General features: G+C 37.8%; 1 protein-coding gene across 2 annotated transcripts in view; it reads left to right on the top strand.

Annotated features, from left to right (window-relative positions):
- PCCA (propionyl-CoA carboxylase subunit alpha) overlaps positions 1-19,867 on the top strand; it is a 305,187-nt gene that overhangs the window by 97,931 nt on the left and 187,389 nt on the right. For both annotated transcript variants that reach the window (XM_050915340.1, XM_050915341.1), the window contains 3 exons: positions 3,257-3,335; positions 13,326-13,428; positions 19,032-19,126. In XM_050915340.1, coding sequence (XP_050771297.1) covers positions 3,257-3,335; positions 13,326-13,428; positions 19,032-19,126 — 277 coding nt within the window. The remainder of the gene's footprint in view (positions 1-3,256; positions 3,336-13,325; positions 13,429-19,031; positions 19,127-19,867) is intronic.

Below are 19,867 nucleotides of genomic sequence, written 5' to 3' on the forward strand. Positions count from 1 at the left end.
TCTTGCCTTCTAAGATCTCTTTAGACCCATCCTTCAGATGTGTCACAAGAATGTAAAACTACAGAACAAGAGTACTTTTTATTCTTACATGCAATTTTAATTTCATGTAAATTGGCATCTAATTTGAGGGAAGGGTTGAAAACCTAACGCCTACTCAAAAATGTGCCTGCTTTGTGAGACTCTCATTTCTGTGTTCTGTTATAAATGCTATTGGAAATTGTTTGCATGCCTTTCCCTTCCCACAACTAATCCAGCAATCCATGTGAGCATACTTCAGCAATTTTGATTGCTGCTGAATAGTGCAGAAGTAGTTAGGAGAATGATGAGTAACGCATCCTGATCCCAGCATCCTGTACCCAATAGGTACTCAAAACTTAGATTCTACAAAGCCTTCCTTGTCTTAGCACACATCAGTCTTTGGTAATGGCTGAAAAACTGCTGTTTAGCTTAGTTCAGTGCCCCAGAGAGCAAGTAGTGTGTAAAGGCATATTTGAGCAAAAGTTCAAGTGCCCTTATTTTCAGGGAACTGGCTAATCATTATCCTAACTTGTAGAGGTCTGTTGCAAAGAATTTTTCCTTCTCAACCTAAAAAGCTGTATGTATCTTTTCAAAACAGGCCTTACTTTAATATTTTTATTTTTTATTTTATTTTTAACTATATTGTGGCTCTCTGGAATCTTTAACTGCGTTACATACAAGTGTGATTGACGTGTAATCATATACATAAAAGGTGGGGGGAGCAAAGTGGTCCTACACTTGATGAGTGATACCAGTAACCCATGTATCCTGTCTGATAATTTAACCATGTGAGTTGTGATATATGAACTTTTATATTCTGTAGCATATAAAGACTTACCAAGGCTTACTGCCAATATGCCTATTTTGCTGTTGAAATGAAAGAACAGTAAATCAGGACTAGACTCTGCTTACAGAATTAAAATCAGCAAGCCATTCAAGAGATTGATACTGTTAGACTGAAATTGTTAGCATAATTGATGATGATTTTTTCAAGTACGTGTAACACTGAATAAGATAGATTAGGCGATGGAAATTGCCATAGTGAGTTTGCCATAATAAGGCTTAAAACAATGCTTATTTCAGAATTTCAGACTTGCAGTCTCTTGAGCTGGAGAGAGTCTCCAGCTGGTGATAGTGTTGCCAGAGGTGTAAGTTCGCTAGTGTTACCTGGTTAAATCTCATTTCTTGCATGAAAATCACACAAGATGTGCTTTTTGCTTTATTTCAAGGTAGCCAGTGACTTGTCTAAGAGCCTGGCAGTTGCCAGGGATCTGGAAAAGCAGCTACAGCATAGATAAATTGTGCTTGTGTAGATATTGCATATAGTGCCTTTCATGAAAATGAGTTGAACTTCATTGTTCGCTGCATGCAATCTAGGTTTTTTGCGCATGCCCTTTTATCTCTGGGATTGTAGAGGCCTTGAAAATACTTCGTATAGTTCTGGATCGAACCCATTGTTACTCTGACTTATCCCATACCCCTCTGTGGACAGCATCGGATATTTCCCGGGAAAATGTAAGAGACACTCTAGCAAGCTTATTTGCATGGCTCCGTTTGGTCTTACCCTTATACCTAGTGACTAGAGATTACTTTAGACTCTAAAGCGTGAAGATTTATAGCCTTTTGGTCATCCCTGCCTATAGGAACTTGATTTGTGCTCTACATATGCTTATCTATTACCTTTCTACAGCATTCAGCCACATGAATGCTCTGTAGCATGGGGTTTCACAGTCTAATAACACATTATGTTGGAAACTATTTTATTGATTTTTTTTTTTTTGCTGTTTCTTTGTTAATTTAACATTCTCCTGTACTGTTGCTGCTTTCCTGCCTTCCAATCAACACTACTATTTCTTATGCTTGTATCATGCCTCTCTTTTTTTTTGTGTCTGCTTCAGTCTTTTTAAGCAAAAGGTTTTCCAGATCTTGCTGGTTTAATTATCTTCTCCTGAACCTCCTTTCAGTTAAATGACTTTAGGGAGGAGGTGGATGTACTGTATCGCTGTCACTTGACAGAGCAAGAGTAGATCTATATTCTAGAAAGAGACTGTAAACATTAGTTGCAAATATGATGTCAGACTTGACCATTTCTACTTGGAACTGTATTCAAATGGTGCCTTCTGTCCCCAGATCAAAGCCTTTCGTAGAATGCATCTTCAGTTTGCAAGGACTGATGGACTCTTCTTGCCAGACAGAATCAGCTGGTCTGATATACGGCTTAATGTTATGATTTTCATTAAACATACTGGAGACCAAAGGCTTGAAGGATTTCCTGCTATCCTAGAAACGTCAAAAACTTTCTACTCAGATCCTTAATTTTCAGTTTTCTGTACATTCATGTGGGAGAAAGGTGAAGTTCACTGATATGAATAAGAAATTGTTTTAGGAAGTTGCTTTGAATTAAAAAATATATATATTTTATTATATATAATATAAAATTATATTAAATATATATATAAAATACAAGATAAACAATCATTACTAAATCTGCTTTTAAACTGCATACTTTATTACCATACTTTTCTAGCTTTCAGAAAACTAAGGTCCTGACTCACACCCGTATTAAGGTATCTTGTTCTGAGAGTAAAATATTACCAGTTACGCACAGTGCTGTCAGATTTATGCTGCCCATTTTTTCGTACTACTTGTCAGTTTGGGGAAAATCCTTTTTTTAATTGTAAAAAAAAAAAAAAAGTAATAATCTGTTTTCTGTGATGCTTACTATTGCATAATATCTAAGCAGCACAGCTCTTGAAGTGCTCTGTTATTTAAAATACACTGCACCGGAAGTGTTGATAAGATACAGATTTGCTTACTAAATCTCTTGACTAATAGTTTATGAAGATCTCCTGCTTATTTTTGCTAGTACTTTTTTGAAAAATTTTGTCACAGCTATAGCTTATTTCAGCAGTAACAAAGGAACAAAATTTGTTCCTAAAGAAATGTGAGCTTAAAAAGGTCAAATGCCTTTATTCATAAATCACTGTTACCTGGGAATAATTCATTCAGTGCTTTTTTGGTATAAATGAAATGGAGAAGACAACCTTTCTTGGCTTCAGAAATCACTACACTGACAGCTAAGTCTTGAAAAGAAAAATCTCTCCTCTCCCTCTAAACAAAGTGTTTTAACAAACGGAGTTATTGTCTACTGGCATTATTGGACATGTGGTCAGTTGTCATGTTCCTCTGACCAACTGAACAAAGTTTGAACTTCTGTCTAATTGTTCCCCGCTGTTAGGCTACCCTGTCATGATCAAGGCCTCAGCAGGTGGTGGTGGGAAAGGCATGAGAATCGCTTGGGATGATGAAGAGACCAGGTGAGATGCTGTCCAAAAGTTTGCCTTGATGAATGCTGCAGTTACCAAAGTCCCATTAAGCCACTGTGAGCTGACAGTTGAGCAGATATGTTAGAAATGTGAGACAGAGAAATTGGATATTATTTGGTTTTCTCCCTTTCATATAGTGAGCGGTATACTTTGGGAGTTCGCATGTGTCTATTTAAAATTAATTTTTGCATAAACCTTACAAAACATGGTCCATTAATTTGAGTAAAAACCCAACACTTACAACTGCCTTTAGTCCAATGATAGACTGTAAATTTAGACTGTAAATAACATTTTGCTGTATGCCTTTCAGAATGCTGATGTATTAATTGTCTACGTGTTAGGTAGAATATTTATTGGCCCTGATTCTCAAACATTAATGCATGCCATTAGTTCTGTTAAAGTTGATGAGGCTGATTATTCATGTGTGGAAACACATATGGTGTTTCCAGAATGTGCTCTAATAAATTGCATACTTCTGTGTTTAAAATATTTGTCTCAGCAAACTATTATGCTTTTGCCTGTTTGAAACAACGTTTGTTTAAACACACAGACGTTTTCATGTCTCTTAATGGTTATCTGAATCCTGAACACTTCATGATGCTTTGTTATTGACTCGAAGTTTTAAAATCCATTCTCTGCTGATATGCTGGCAGTGAGGAGCCTGGTTTCAACCCCATGTGCCACTGATGTTACAGAAAAACGTGTTTTGGGATTTTTCAAAGACTTGTAACAAAAAGCCTATTTGATCTAAAATTAGATAACCTTCTAAATGTTTTCCTTTCCACATGGAGAGAGCAGCACATATGCTGGAATCAACTCAAAGGACCACTCGAATTTTCATTAGTTTAATTTAGTTACCTGCAAGATTTCCCTGTCATATTTTTGTGTTCCCTATTAAATTTTTGTTAAAACGTAAAAACTGGAGAAAAGAATAATGAATGGCTAGCAGTTAAATTCTAGATTTAAAGAAAACATGGGGTTTTTTTGTACCTTGCTACCTCTCATGCATTTATATTCAAATCTAAATAGGAAAATAAGGTTTTGTGCATTAGAATGAAGATCTAGAATAACCTGCTTTCTTACAAGGATGCTTTGTTCCCACTGCTTTAGAATCCAGAATTACTGCCTTGATCTTGTTCAGGCAGCAATTGCATCTGTTGGTCTTGAAAGGAAGGCATTCATTTCTTGTTTTGCTCAGAAAGGAGCAAAGGAGCTTGATTAAAGCAACTGTTTAAAAATTGAAAACTGGATTGAAAGTTATGACTGATAATTTGTTTTGGAGAAAAGTTGTGGTTACTGTTTAGAAATTCACCTGATAGAGCTGACTGGTATCAACAGAAACTAGCTAGGGAATGTTCTTTTTTGTACATTTGCATACAAAATTAATTTATTGATATTACTCTGACCCAGTGATATTTAATGATATTAGTTTGAGATGCTTGCCTTTGTGGAAAGCATTTGAAGTACTATTGAGCTCCTTACTATTTGCCAGTGGTGTCCTTATAATAATCCTTTTGGTTAGTTATACAACCATTGTCTTTACAGTGTAATTTTATAGAGTAATATCTAAAAGGTGCTAAGAGAAAGAAAACCTAGACTGAGTCACAGATCAACAGTAGTTACTGATCTTATATCAAGGAGGAATGCTTATTTTAACATTTACAGGTACGCAGCAATGAAGGCAAAATTAAGTTGGCAAAATACTTGTTGCAGGAAGATAAAAGTGTGATTAAGAGAACTGAAGATAGAAACAGATTTACTTTGCATTTACATATGAAGTAGAGCATTTAGGTTTATCTTATAGTCTGTCTTGAAGAAATATCTATGAGGTTGTAAAAGACTTGTTGTACATGTCCATTAATTGTGTTATGAAGCTAAGATTGTTCCTTTTTATGTGTCTGAAGAACATCCCACTGAGTGTTTTGAAGGTGACTCAATTCGTAACTGACAAAACAATGTATCTGATAGTTTTAATATCGCATAAAAAGTTGTTGACCTCATGTATTGTCTTGCTGCATCCAAATCCATGTAATCCTAAAAATAAACTAATTTTCAACTATTGGTAGACTCTGAAAAGCCAGTATCTGAATAGCCTTTTGTGTTTCAGGTTTCGTAGGTGCAAGATGAGTGTGAAGAATTGTTGATGATATTTTGATTTGTAAACTTGCTTTGGCTTTGTCACATGGGATTAATTCCAAATGCTATTTGAAAAAAAAAAAAAAAAGCCCTTACATAAACTAACATCATTTTGTTTGAAACGTACTTTTGGATTTTCAGGATAGTTGAAATTTTTCCTTGTCTCAACTGGCTATGCATAATACTAAAAGAAAGCTTAAATGTATTGTGTGGTGTGACATGGAAATAGTCAGTGGAAATTGAAAACAGCTATCTGAATGACTTAATTGCTGCTGTTATAGAATTATTCACTGTGGTAACTTACTCGTGCTTCATCTTTCATGTCTCTTAAATATCCCCAATGATGAAAATTTTGTTAGATCCTCTAAATATTATGATATTATTCCAGATATAGCTAAGATTCCTGTAACTTTCAGCTAGTATTTCTAACTAGAAGTGCTAGAATAGTTTTACCACTGTTAGAATTTTTTTTTTCTTGAAATAGCTCTTCATGTACATGTGACTGTGGAAGGCTGCCATGTTGCCCCCTGCCTCTTTATCTGGTTAGGGCTGCTGTTGTATTTCTTCAGATATGAATCCCTCCTAACTCACACTTTTATTGCTTATTTCCAAATTTCAGTCAAGTTCTAGTGTGGAATTTTATGTACAGTTCAAGCCACTAACCCGCATCTGAAATTCGAATAACCCTGTCTTCACTCTAATGTAATCCCTAGTCACTTGTCTTGGTTTGGATAAGTAGAATTTAGGATGCCCTTTCTTCACATAATAGATACCCACTTGAAATTATATTGAAAATGAAGTGCAGATTTCTGAAGAGTGGTTTACATTGAATTCAGGTTTGTAGGTTCTTCACAGCCTGAGAAAGTTCTGCTGCTGTATGTATCTAGGAGTACTTCTGTCTTAGTGTAGTTGATCATCCCAACTCTGGTCTTGTATATGAAAAGCCTCTGTGCTTGCATCCCAGAGAGCCTGATCTGAAAGTGCTTTCCAAATATAGGCAACAAAATTCTTTATGAAGTACAACAAAACACGACTAGGATAGCTGTCTGAATATCTAGAAATTTTCTGTATCATTCCTTCTTTGATTGTGGAAAAACTGAAGGCTCTCTTGCTTTCAGTATGCTTATAACAATTGTACTTGTAACTAAGTCTTTAGGCTTCATGGCTTCAAATGGTCTGCTGGCAGCTCTGAAAAGGAATTCACTTGAGGACCCTATACTCTCCAAAGAACAGATTTAAATTTTCTGGCAGAGATTGTAATAGATCTTTGCACACAAAGATACTTACTGGCATGTAGGTTCAGTGTCAGAGGTCGTACAGGAATTACTGGCCGTTGTTTTAAACTCGATGGATTTGCAGGTAGAAATTAGTTTCTCTGGTTAGTAGTTTCAGCTCCAAACATGATAACCTCTAAGTTGGAAATTTGTACTGAATTATCTTCTTAACAATTCCCTTTTGAGAAATTTGGAGCTTTGTGCTAATTCCCCCCCCCTACCTCCCCAAGTAACTTTTCCTAGATATTGAAATCTTGCATGCTTAGTGAGTATCTGTTTTGAAAGCTTTCAACAAGGCAGCTTTCAGCAACAGATACTTAGAGAGATGAAAGATTTTGCCTTTTAACTTATAACGGGAAAATATAAATTGTCCTGTTACTTAAGTTCATAAAATTGGCATAAGCACCAAGAAAGAATTTAAGTCAAACATCTGCTCTCAAATTCCAAGAACCCCTTATAATTTCTCTTCTGTGGTCCTATGGTACCATGCTGTGTTTACTTCCACTGTTCCACAGTTGCTGCTCTTCGTTGGGATGGTACAACAGGATATGTGGGAGAGCTACTAGCAAATTTCTTTTTGTAGTCTGCAATCATTTTCTGCAGTTTCCCACCTTCCTTCAGAAACATCTGTTGAAGTTTTTTTCCTGATGTTGTAATCTTCCAATGACTCTGAAGGAATGAGCAGTGGAACTGGAAGAAGTTAAAGTGGAATAATATGTAACAAGTCATTCTGAATCCCCCACCTCCTGAGGCAAAGGAAATATGAAGTGTGCAGTATGAGAGGACAATGCTTTAAAAAGCTGAACAGCATTCCCTATTAAAAGCCTGTACATTGAGTTTTATTACCTTTCCAAAGCAGTGCATTTGACCTGTAGACTGCATAAGACTGCTCTGCAAAAATGGGAGTGTATGGTTTTGGCATCCTTGGTCTGTCCTGCACAGGTATGTGCTGTAAAAGTGTCCAGGTAAGGGGGAGGAGTCAATTGGATGAATGAAGAACAATGTTTCCTAAAAACTGGTTTTTTAACAGAGATTTCCATGCCAGCTACATCTGTAAACATATGTAAAATGCTGTGAATAGATCATTTTAGGTTTTTTAAATTTGGAGTCAAGCTGAAGCAATCGATATTGGTTTTGTGTGTAAAAATGAAACAACATTTGAGTATTTATTGGTTACTTAACTTACCAGTCATGGTTTTAGAGGGATTTTACTGTACTAATGGTTATCAAACATCTGTTTTTACCTAGATGGCCTTTCTAATTCTGGCCTTGACAAGAAAAGACTATTTTCTTTTACTGTTTCCTGATACTGGAAACTGAAATATTACATAATGACTGCAGTCTTTTGTTAGTGTCTGACTGCCTCCAAAGAAAGTGATTGTTTTAATTAAAGCAGCAATGCTGATCTCTGGGCTGGAGGCAGAAAGTTGGCATGGGCTATCTCACTTCAGACAACCACAAGAAAGCTTGTGGCAAGATCCATAAATGCTTTTGTATGACTTATACTTCAGTGTGAATAAATGTACTGTAGGGAGAGAGGGAAACCTTTAAAGGCATCCTGTTCTTCCCCTTACAGACTCATGCATGTTTGAAGGGACCTAGAGACATCATCTCATCCAGCTTCATCCTTGGAATAGGGTCAGCACTCAATTTGAAGCTGGTTGCTTAGAGCTTTGCCCAGCTGGGTCTTGCACTGAGATTCCCTAGCCTCTGTAAACAGCCTGCCCCATTTCTCGGTTCTTTCCAGTCATTTTTTTTCCTTACATCCAGTTGGAAATTCCTGACTTCAGTGTATGTATTCCCCACTGTCTCATTTTTCTGCTGTGCACTGCAATAAAGAGCTTGGCTCCATTGTCTTAGTAAACTCCTCTTTAAGTACTGAAAGGCTGCTATTAGATGTTCACTAAAGCTTTGTCTTTCAGGTTCAACAAGCCTAGCTGACTGTGTCGGTCCTGGTGTGCTCTGACCATCTTACTTGAGCCTACCAACATCTTTGAGTACTAGAAGTGTCCAAAACTGGATGCAGTATTTCAAATGTGGTCTAACAGGTGCTGAGTAAAGGGGAATAATTGCTGCTTTTGGTGTACTGGCTGTGCTGCAGTTGATACAGCCCACTATTCAGTTAGCCTTTGTTATTGTCAGGGTGCACTGCTCACTTGCATCACAGCCTGTCATCCACCAGGACCTTCAGGTAATCTCAAGCAGCCAGTCAGTTCCACAGCCTGTACTGATGCAGGGGGGGTTAGTCTGTGCTAGATACAGGACTCTGCTTTCATTCTTGTGGAAATTCATAAGATGCTTGTGAGCCCATTCCTCCAGACTGTCTAGGTCTCTCTGAAATGCAGCCTTGCCCTTGAGTATATTGATGACCCTGTTTTAGCATCGTCCACAGACTGGTGGTGGTGCACTCCAGGTCAATGATAAAGAGGTTGAACTGGTTTCAGAGCAATAGATTCCTGGGGAAATTCACTTGTATTGGATTCCAGGTAGAGGATGAGCTGCTAACTTTGAGCCCAATGATCTAGCCAGTTTTTCACCCATCTAGTTGTGCACATATGTAGACTGTGACATTCTACCTTGGAAACGACGCTGTGGGAGACCATTAAGGTCTTGCTGAAGTTGAGGGAGATGATATCTACTGTTGTCCTGTAATTCATAGCTGTAGTAATAAAAGACAAGCAGATTGGTCAAGCATGATACTGTTGCTAAATTCAATCTGTTCTCAGTCGCTTTCTCATGTGTCTAGAAATAGCTTTTAGGAGATCTTGTTCTACGACTCTTCCCCAGAATTAAAGTGAGGCTGACCAGCTTGTAGTTCTTCTGATTCTTTCATGCTCTTCTCAAAGTTGGGTGCAATGTTTGTCTTCCTGCAGTCATCCAAAGCCTTTCAAAGATGACAGAGCAGTCTCACAGTGACATAAGCTACATCTCTTAGCATCCTGTCTGGTCTTATTGACTTGTATGGGTCAATTTCTCAAGAGATCCTTGATTCCATCCTCTTCTGCTACTGGTAATTCCACTTCTTCAGCCCATCTAATGTCTGTGTTGAGAAGTTGTCCCCAACATCCATCAGAAACCTCCCAGCTTGCTTATGGTCTCCTGTGTTGCTTTTCCAACAGCTGTCAGGGAGGTTAGTTTCTGGTTTAAAAAAACCCCCTCAAACAGACCACTCCCCTGCACCCCCTCCCAACAAAAAAACCCCTGAAACCACTAATAAACCAAAAAAACACCCCTCTCCCTCCCAAACAACACACACCCTAAAAAACCCAAAACAAAACCAAACAAACACACAAGGTCTTGGAGACTGAGTTGCATAAAGAAGAATTTGTCCACTTTGTCAGCTTGAGAAGATGAACTGTTCACAAATTTGCACTGCAATATTACCCTTACTGGCCTCTTCCTTGTTCCAGACCTTCTAGCTCATACCCTCTTGCCCTTTCCCAAGAAGAGATCCATATATTTGACCTACCCTTTCATAAAAAGGGCAAGCTTATCCTACTGTGTGTCTTTAAGATTGGGTAGCCATTCATTGCAGCACTGCAGTTGTGTGACCTGTCCCACCATGTCAGCTATTCTAAGGATGTTGCAGTTTTGTGTCTGCATGCAGGCTCCAGTTCCTGTTTGTTTCCTTGGCCACATGCCTTTATGTACAGCTGCTTGAGGTAGACCTCTTGATTTATTCCCTCCCTACCCTTGATGCCTCCGGGCTTTGACTAGTGTGCAGCTCCCACCAGCATGACCCGTCGTGCCCCTGAGGAGAGGCAGTGGTGTTCTCTGCCTGCCTTAAGCATGGGCTGTGGTGGCCTTTCAGCCCTCCTGCTCCAAACCCAACTTGGGTCAAGGCATCTGATGTGTGATGGGTACTCCTGCAGCTGGGGCTGGGGAGTCACCGTGTGTACTGCACAGGGCCATACTGTTAGCAGTGCTCCAACTTACTGGTTCTGTGCCAGTGTGTGTCTGCAGGTGGCTGACCTGGGGCATGAATCATCCTTGCAGCAGGCAGCTGTGGGCCCCTTTTCATCATGAACTAGTCTATCAGTCTACGAGTTGGGGTACAGCTAGCAGAAGCTAATGGAAGCACCTAAAAGCAGCACATCTGCATATAGGAAAAAAAAAAAAGAAAACTGCCACTAAAAGTTACTGAGGACCTAAGAAAAAATGTTAACAGAAAAATCTTGCCTGAATAAATAAATAACTTGCAACCAAAATGCCACCCCGCCCTCCCCCCCCCCCCCCCCCCAAACCCTGCTGTCAAAACTATCTCTACCACGAACTCCTCCTTATGAGAAACTACCAAAAGTATCTGCTGCCAAAGCCCCTCTTAGCTGCTTCTGTTTGCTGTCCTCTTTCCATACCGACTCAGCTGGTGTCCCTGTAGTGTGGGGTGCCCAATATTGTCTAATGGACAATTAGACAATAATTGTCTTCCCCGCTCCCTGCCCCTTAGTCTAGCGCAGGTGGCTGGCACCAGAAGACTGTGAAGATGGCTGTGTTAGTAGGTGGTTAGCGATTGGAGTGTGGGTCTGTGCAGAGCCCCTGCTCAGGAGTCTTCTGACCAGAGTGCCTCTTTACTTTGAGTTATAGCGTAGAGGTATCGACGATGGTCTTCATATAGGTGAGGTACATCAGCCTGAACAATTGTGTCTTGACAAACATCAGGGCTCGATTAGGCTGCAGACAGTGTGTTGCTTGTATGGTAAACTGTACCTGGGCCGAGATAGAGGCAGTAAGCTCAGGTTTCCCTGTCCCAAGTTCCTCTGCATGTCTCTTCTGGGGTTAGTGTGGGCAGGAAAGTTTTGGACTTGGTCACGCATATCAATACAGTTGTGCTGTGTGTGGAGTGTCTGCCTTGCAGTGGGGCTCTGTAGGGCTGTTGCTTGGTCAAAGGATAATGCTCCAAGTACAAATTCTCTTCTAGCTTAAACAGCTTTTTTTTTTTTTTTTTAATATTCATAAAGAGACTCGGATCCATCTCCATTTGGTTAGTATGATCTCTTTAAGGAAGGTGAAGTGTATTTATGGTAATTTTTATCGCTGGACAAATGCAACTGCACAGTTTTGTAAGATACAAACAAGGTTAGAATACCTGAGATAGTCATTCCTGTTATATATAATTTAAAAAGATTTACAGATGTATGGATTAGATAATTAGACACCTGACTTTTTTTTTTAACAAGTATTGCAGTTTAGATTTCTAATTAGCACATACTTCAATGAAGGAAAAATAGTCAATTGTGCATAAAACTGTCTGATAGAATGTTTACAAAAGGAAACAGAGCCTTTGATATAGGAGTTAAAATAGCTCTAAATCTGTTTTGGTAAGAAACACTATGGCTGTTTTGTTACCTCACTTTGTTTTTTTGGACAGATCAGGTAGTATACAGAATCACAAATTTTGATGTCCCTTTTTCTCTTTATTAAGTAATTTAATATATTGAAGTTAAATATGAATTTAGGAAAGAGTATAATCTCTCAAAATTATAGCATGTATTATTCCACAATCTTGAAAGAAGGTGAAGAAATATACGCACCTCTATATTGTGAATTTACCTATCTCATGGTTCTGTTGTTTGCATTTTGTTTGTGGAATTGAACTAGATTCAAGAGATGGAAAGCACAGAAACTTTAACTCCGTTGTGCTGTAGTTCTTATTCCGGGCACGAATATCAGGGCTGCTACACTTCAGTAGTCAATCCCACAGAAATTTACCCCAAACTTTCCATATGTATCAACATAAATGGGACTAATATGCTGGTTAAAGAGCCTGTAGAAAACTTCCGTGGAGCCTTTGGGTCCCTGCATTATGGTACATTTCACCCTGAGAAAGCTGTACATGAAGTTGTTTGTTAGCAGTTATGCCCCATAGGAGTAATCTTTCTGCCATGAAAAAGAAAGTTAATAAATACAGTATCATGTAATCTTATTTGTTTGAGTAATTACATTTGTAAAAGAGAAAAGAGAAGTATACAGAATGTGCAGTATAACACTCAATTATACTTTAATGCAGGGAAAAACTAAGTAGTACAGCTGGTATGCTCTATAAAGTGAAGTATTACATCTTCAGGTTGTGTGTTCAATGATTGAATTTACCGGGTCTGCAATATTACCTCTGCAGTTCTTTCATCTAATTAATGTGCAACTAGCCTCTGCTATTCTTGAGTATTAAGAGGGCTGTGTACCTTAAATAATGGTGAGCTTCACCTTTACTTCTGTATAACAAGTACTTTGTAATTACTGGTTTTTAAAATTTGATTATTACTTTTGCAGAAGAAAATGCTAACAAAAAAAATTCATATGTATAATTGTCATAAATGCCCAGACTTTTTAAACGCACTGAAATTCTCTGTGCTTTGAGAATGTATTTTTTTGTTTTGTCTGTGTAAGAAAAGAAAGAAAAAAGGGATACTCGTTAAAGAATCAAATGCAAATGGTAAAACTTGGTTTTTGGATGTGTGTGTTGATGAAGACTGCCAGATGACTGGAATGAATAAGTGTTCCTTCTCCTTGTGTACTTCAGAACTTGACTTAACTTTTAAAATACAGATTATTGTTCTTGTTTTCATTATTTAAGGGAAGGTTTTAGGTTTTCATCTCAAGAAGCTGCTTCAAGTTTTGGCGATGATCGCTTACTGATAGAAAAGTTCATTGATAACCCTCGCCACATAGAAATCCAGGTTTGTATTATTATTATTACTATTAATTTTTGTTTGTTTCTTTAATAAAGTTTGAACTCATACATTTATCAAAGTTCAAAACGTTTCAAACAGTCTGCTAAAAAAGGCCTAGAGTCTTGTGTTTTCCTTTGTCTTGGGCCATTGCTCAAACTACGTGGCTATCATGCACAATACAGCCTTCCTGTTTTTATTCTCTAGCTTTTCTTTAGCAGGAAGACAATGAACTGTGCTCAATTTGTTGGGGAAAAAAAAAGAAAGTTGTAGGCATCTGTCCTGAGGGCTGGAACTTGGACTCTGGATCCCAACTGCAGTGCTTGAGTGCAGCAGAGGATGTAGGAGTTCAAGCACTGCTGTACTTAACATTTTTCTTGTAAGCTCTGGGTAGTTTTGTCAGTATTTTGGATTCTGTTCTGAAGTATCTAATGCTCCCTGGGAACTCAGGAGGATTTGTGTCCCATTTTGGGCAGTCTGTGGTTCAAAATCAGGTGTGTTCTCCTTAACTTCTGGATTGTGACCATTTGTATCTTTTATTGGATCTAGCGTTAAGCCAGATGTGCTAACGCGAAACAAGACTTGTTTCGGACAGACTCTTTAACAAAATCATGATTTTAAAATTAGTGATGTATTTGATCTTATGTAGGCAACTAAATTGGGTTTGTCAATAGTCTTGAAATAATCTTTCCTGACAAGAAATCTATATGGACTATATCTATTTCCTCAACAGAAATTTCATTTATTTTTGTCCAAAATATAAACTCTTTCTAAGTTGTGGCATGGTTTTTTTTGGTTTTTGTTGTTGTTGTTTTTTTTTTTTTTACAGTGAGAGCCAGAAGTATTTTGATAGTAGCTCAATAATTGAATGAAAGAACAACAACAATAAATTTGATAGTGTGGAATGATTTGTAAGAGAGAAATATTTAACGTTTTTTACTCGGCCAGATATGTGCCCACAATCTGATAACTTCCTATGTTTTTATTTATTTTATGTGCATAGGCTGGCTTACTGCATATCATAGAATCTCAGAATAGTTTGGGTTGGAAGGGACCTTTAAAGGTCATCTAGTCCAACCCCTGTGCAACGAGCAGGGACATCTTCAACTAGATCAGGTTGCTCAGAGCCCCGTCCAACCTGACCTTGAATGTTTCCAGGAATGGGGCATCTACCACCTCTCTGGGCAACCTGTTCCAGTGTTTCAACACCCTCATCGTAAAAAAAGTTCTGCCTTATATCTAGTCTGAATCTACTCTCTTTTAGTTTAAAACCATTATCCCTTGTCCTATTGCTACAGGCCCTGTGTCTGTCCCCATCTGTCTTATAAGCCCACTTTAAGTGTTGAAAGGCTGCCATAAGGTCTCCCCAGAGCCTTCTCTTCTCCAGGCTGAACAACCCCAACTCTCTCAGCCTTTCCTCATAGGAGAGGTGTTCCAGGCCTCTGACCATTTTTGTGGCCCTTGTCTGGACTCACTCCAACAGGTCCATGTCTTCCCTGTGCTGAAGGCCTCAGAGCTGGACGCAGTACTCCAGGTGGGGTCTCACCAGAGCAGAGTAGAGGGGCAGAAGTGAAGAAGAAGAAACAGTGAAATGAAGAGACAGTCTATAGACAGTGAAACAAAGAAACAGTCTGTAAAAATGAAATTTATACCCCAACCTATTCTCTTTTGAAGGGTCATGGAAAGGTATATAGTGAACGTTTAGTTTCAGTATTGATCTTGGGTTACAAAAGAGGTCAGATTGCTGGAGCATCTTCCTATAGTCTCTTGCCATGGCTAATAATTTTTGGCTACCTGTCTTTCTTTTTTTTGTATGCAAATCAGTACACCTTAAAGATCTGTTCCTTTCAGTGCTTGCGGATTTGGGAGCTTCAGGAGGTTCCTACTGACTCTCTGATGACTAAAGTTAGATGAGGTTGATTCCTCCATACTTTCATGAGTTGGGGGCATATTTTACATTGTCTTGATTCCTTTAGGTTTAGAAAAGGTTACATCAAAAAAATTGGGCAGTACTGTATTTAAGAACAGTTGAATAATTTCACCTAGATTAAACAAAATAGCTTTGCTATTAATTTATAGTTTTATTTATAATAAGTGTACAATGAATGTTGTTTTCATTACACAAACACTTTGATGGTACCTTTTAACAATATCACAGCATATCATTTTAACTTCATGTTGTAATCAGCTTTAGGACGTTGACCTTGATTCATTTTCAAACTGCTAAATATACAAACAATTTGAGACCAGATGCCAAATATTTATTAATTTAGCAGTAACTTTTAAATAGAACTTTTTTTTAACATTCTCATATAGCTCCAAAGCATTGCTACTTAAAATTGTTAAATAAGGGGTTTCCTGTGTCTAGGTATAAAACAATCACTTTGTAAAACATGAGAAAAGACTAAAACAATTAACAGGAAAATAGAGTCCAAATAGACTTTATGCTTGAACTGATTTGAAGTCTTGTTCTCCTGAAATATCTGATATAAAGGACCTGAGTTTAAAGTAAGAGTACATGGAATGTCTAACTATTACTTGACTAAATAGCAATCCTACAACTGGAAATAGAATTTAGCTGAATCATGTAGGAGGGGATGCGATATATTGCATTTAATTATTTTGGCATATAGATGTACATAGCATATACTAATGTCATAATCGTCTAATGCCCTGAAATAGGACATTTTCTTTTAAGAATACTTAGATATTTAGAAAAAAAACCTGTAGCTGTGACATGCAGTTTTAGTGAGATGTGTACTGGAAATTTACGTCATCTCAGAGATTATAATTTCAACATTCTGTAAATGTCTTCTGAAATATAATTGTTTTATGAAGTAAGTGTCTTCTTTAGTTGCTGATAATGAAAACAGTGGACTCAAAATGAAAGTAAAAGCCTAACACTAGATGTTGTCTGGCTTAGTCTATTTATAATTACATTTTCATAGTAAATGTTCATGCATGTGTCTCTCTGAGCCACATTAACTGATAATGGAAAAACATTTATTTTAAGATCCAGATTGCAGAAATTAAGTAGGATACAAGAAATGTCCTGAAGTGAAAGAAATTATTTACTTGTTGGCTTGAAAAATATTTTATTATCCACTTCAGGAAAATACAGAGAGAGAAATGAAGCACAGGAACTCATTTTTATTGAAATATTCCAGGGCTTTTTGGTTTGTTTGTTTTGGTGAGGCTGAATTCTGTGGAAAGTTGTAGGCTTTCTAACAGTGAAACAGAAGGGCTCACAAGTAATCATTCTACTTATAGGACAGCAATTTTTCCATTGAATACCATGTTATGCCCTAGAGGTACTGTTTTAATATTAAAAAACAAACAAAAAACAATAAAAAAAATCTTTGGTCCTACTAGATGAGTTTCTGTAGAGTTCTGTGATATTTAGTTCTGGATTGGATGAGTTAGATTTCAGATAGGAAGTTGCTTTAGACACTGCTGGGGTTTTTTGTTTTTTTTTTTTTTGGACTTTGTACTGAGTCACCTGTTACAGAATCTAGCAGTTGGCTGGAGTACCCTTGTGCTACTGGTGCTAAACCTCCCCCTGGGCAGGGAAGAGGGTTCTGGGTGTCCTGGTTTCAGCTGGGACCTAGTTAACTCTGTTCTTAGTGGCTGGTACAGTGCTGTGTTTTGGATTTAGTGTGAGAATACTGTTGATAACACTCTGATGTTTTAGCTGTTGCTAAGTAGCGCTTATCTTAAGTCAAGGATTTTTCAGTTTCCCATGCTCTGCCAGCAAGCAGGTGTGCAAGGAGCTGGGAGGGAGCAGAGCTGGGGCAGCTGACCTGAACTAGCCAAAGGGGTATTCCATACCATAGAACATCATACCCAGTATATAAATGGGGAGGATTTGGCTGGGAGGGGCGGATTGTGGCTCAGGCATCGGTCAGCGGGTGGTGAGCAATTGCATTGTGCATCACTGTTTTTTTTCTTTCCCCCCCCCTCTTCTTTTTTTGTTATATTCCTTTTCATTACTATTATTATTATTATAATCATATTTCATTATTATTATTGTTAGTATTATATTTTACTTTAGTTATTAAACTGTTCTTATCTCAACCCACGAGTTCTACCTTTTTTCCTGATTCTCCTCCCCATCCCACTGGGAGCGGGTGGGGAGTGAGGGAGTGGCTGCGTGGTGCTTAGCTGCTGGCTGGGGTTAAACCACCATATGGGACAAGCTGTAGTTTAGGAACTGCCAAAGTCATCGATCTTGTAGACCTCTTTGGAGGGGATTTTTCCCCTAGAAAGCTCCATAAATTTAAGGGAGTGCAACAGAATTTCTGAGGAAGAGGTAAGTCAGATCCTACAGGGTGCAGAGGTGCTGCACAGTGCAAGTTGTCTTCATGAGATCAGTGCCTCGTTTTCAGTCACATCTACCCAGATTATTCACGCGTCAGCAAACATTGGTGTCATAGATGCAGGAATTCATCTTGCTTAGTGCCATACTTGCTCTGTAGTGCTAAAAGGAATAATAAATAATACAGATTTGTTGTCACAAATGTGGGTAGATATGGTTCAGTTCACGCAGTTTGAGGAAGATTGTCTCCTTTTTTTATCTTGTCTGTTTTCAGTGTAGAACTGCACTATTAAACAATGAAGCATGAATATTGGCACAGGTTCCTGCAGATCAGAGCAAGAAGATGGAAAAAAATGGATTAGAGGGAAAATTCTATAAGGAAGAAAGGGAGCAGGTGTGGTCTGCAATGAAAGAAATTGTTCTAAGAATAAGTGTAGAGTATAACATCATAAGATTGGAAGAAGTCTACTTGAATCCTCAAATCCAGTATCCCACTATTAGAAATGGCTGCACTGTACAGTCGATTCCATAAAGGGATAGAGTTCCTTTTCTTCCTTTTCCTTCCAGTTTGAAGTTGCAGAATCAATTCAGAGTTCTGTTATGCTGAACTTGTGTTTTTTCTAACATGTAATTTAGGTAGTTGGATCTAGATGCTTGACTGTATGTTTAACTCTTCCATGAACTGAAGCTGCAGCCAAGAACTGTAGTTGACACCTGATTTTTGAGAAACTCCTTGAACATACTGCTTTAATTTCCATTGAAAATATTGAGGAAGTAGTAAATTTTACTCGTCTTAATAAAAGATTGCAAAGTTTCTGAGGACTTTTTCTTCTTTGTTAAAGACAGGGTGCTGTGGTTTGCCTATTGAGAAAGCTCTGTTAGCCATTGTTTCTGAAAACTTTTGTGTGTAATTCGGGAGCAAATTTTGGCATCCTTTGAGATTTTTCTCTCCTTTGTTGACACAAGATATTGCTTAACAATATGCTTCTGAGTAGTTTCATTATGCAATGCAATCTTAAATGCTTGCATAACACAAATTTGTGTTTGTGCAAAACAAATTTTGGAGTGGTTTTTTGCCATATATAGAGGATTTAAAATAATCCTATTCAGAATTTGAAGGAGCATTCAATTAGTATTCAATTAATTTTCTACACTAGCATTTTTTCCCAACCTTTATTTCTAGATTAGAAAAAAAAAATATTTTTAAATTAAACTTACTTAATGCTATATCATAGTATAATGTCAAAAAGCCATATGTATACATCTGTTTGTTAATAGCAGCATGTTATTGTTTCAGGTTTTGGCAGATAAACATGGTAATGCCTTGTGGCTGAATGAGAGAGAGTGCTCCATTCAAAGGAGAAACCAAAAAGTTGTGGAGGAAGCACCGAGGTATGTATACTAGACTCTTCATGCAGCTTCGTAGTTACTGAAAGTGCTTTTGGAAAGCCACTGATTTGATTTATTATACAAATGCAAGAAAATTTTATTCTATTAAAAACCACAGAGAAAATAAATGTTTACGTTATAGTCATTTGACCGTAATGCAATTTTGATGTTGTACTTGAGGGTGTTTTGATCTTGCTTCATGATGTCTTTCTGTAAGAAGAAAACAGGTGTTATTTTTTTCATGATCTTGTATAAAATGGATATGGATCTTGCCAATCAAATGTATGTGGTATGAGATGGCTTTCTTAATGTATCTGAGATATTTTTCCTTTTCTTTGCCATTCAACTTTTGGATTTAAGAGTAAAATAAAACACGGAATAAGTATTCATTTTACCACAGATACAGATATTTGTGTTATCGTAATCGTGAGAGGGCCGGATAATACCATTGATTTCTATTTGAAATGGAACATGAAGTACTAAATACTCTGCGCCACTTTTAGTACCATTCATGGTAGTGAACTATAGATGTAGGTGTCCAGTAAGTCAAAGGTACTAAATGATCTTAATCCCACTGGTTTCAAATGGAGCTGAAATACATTGCTGCTGTGCAAGGTATGGTCTTGCTGTGTTTTCCGTTGCGTTGCATTCATCAGAGAATGTGTAGAGAAAAGGGCAGAAGGAAGTTCTGATTTCAGAAAACCAGACATATGTATATCACTACCCATGGGAATTCCCAGTGTA

This window comes from Gymnogyps californianus, chromosome 1, assembly GCF_018139145.2.
Source record: "Gymnogyps californianus isolate 813 chromosome 1, ASM1813914v2, whole genome shotgun sequence".
NCBI classification, from domain to species: Eukaryota; Metazoa; Chordata; class Aves; order Accipitriformes; family Cathartidae; genus Gymnogyps; species Gymnogyps californianus.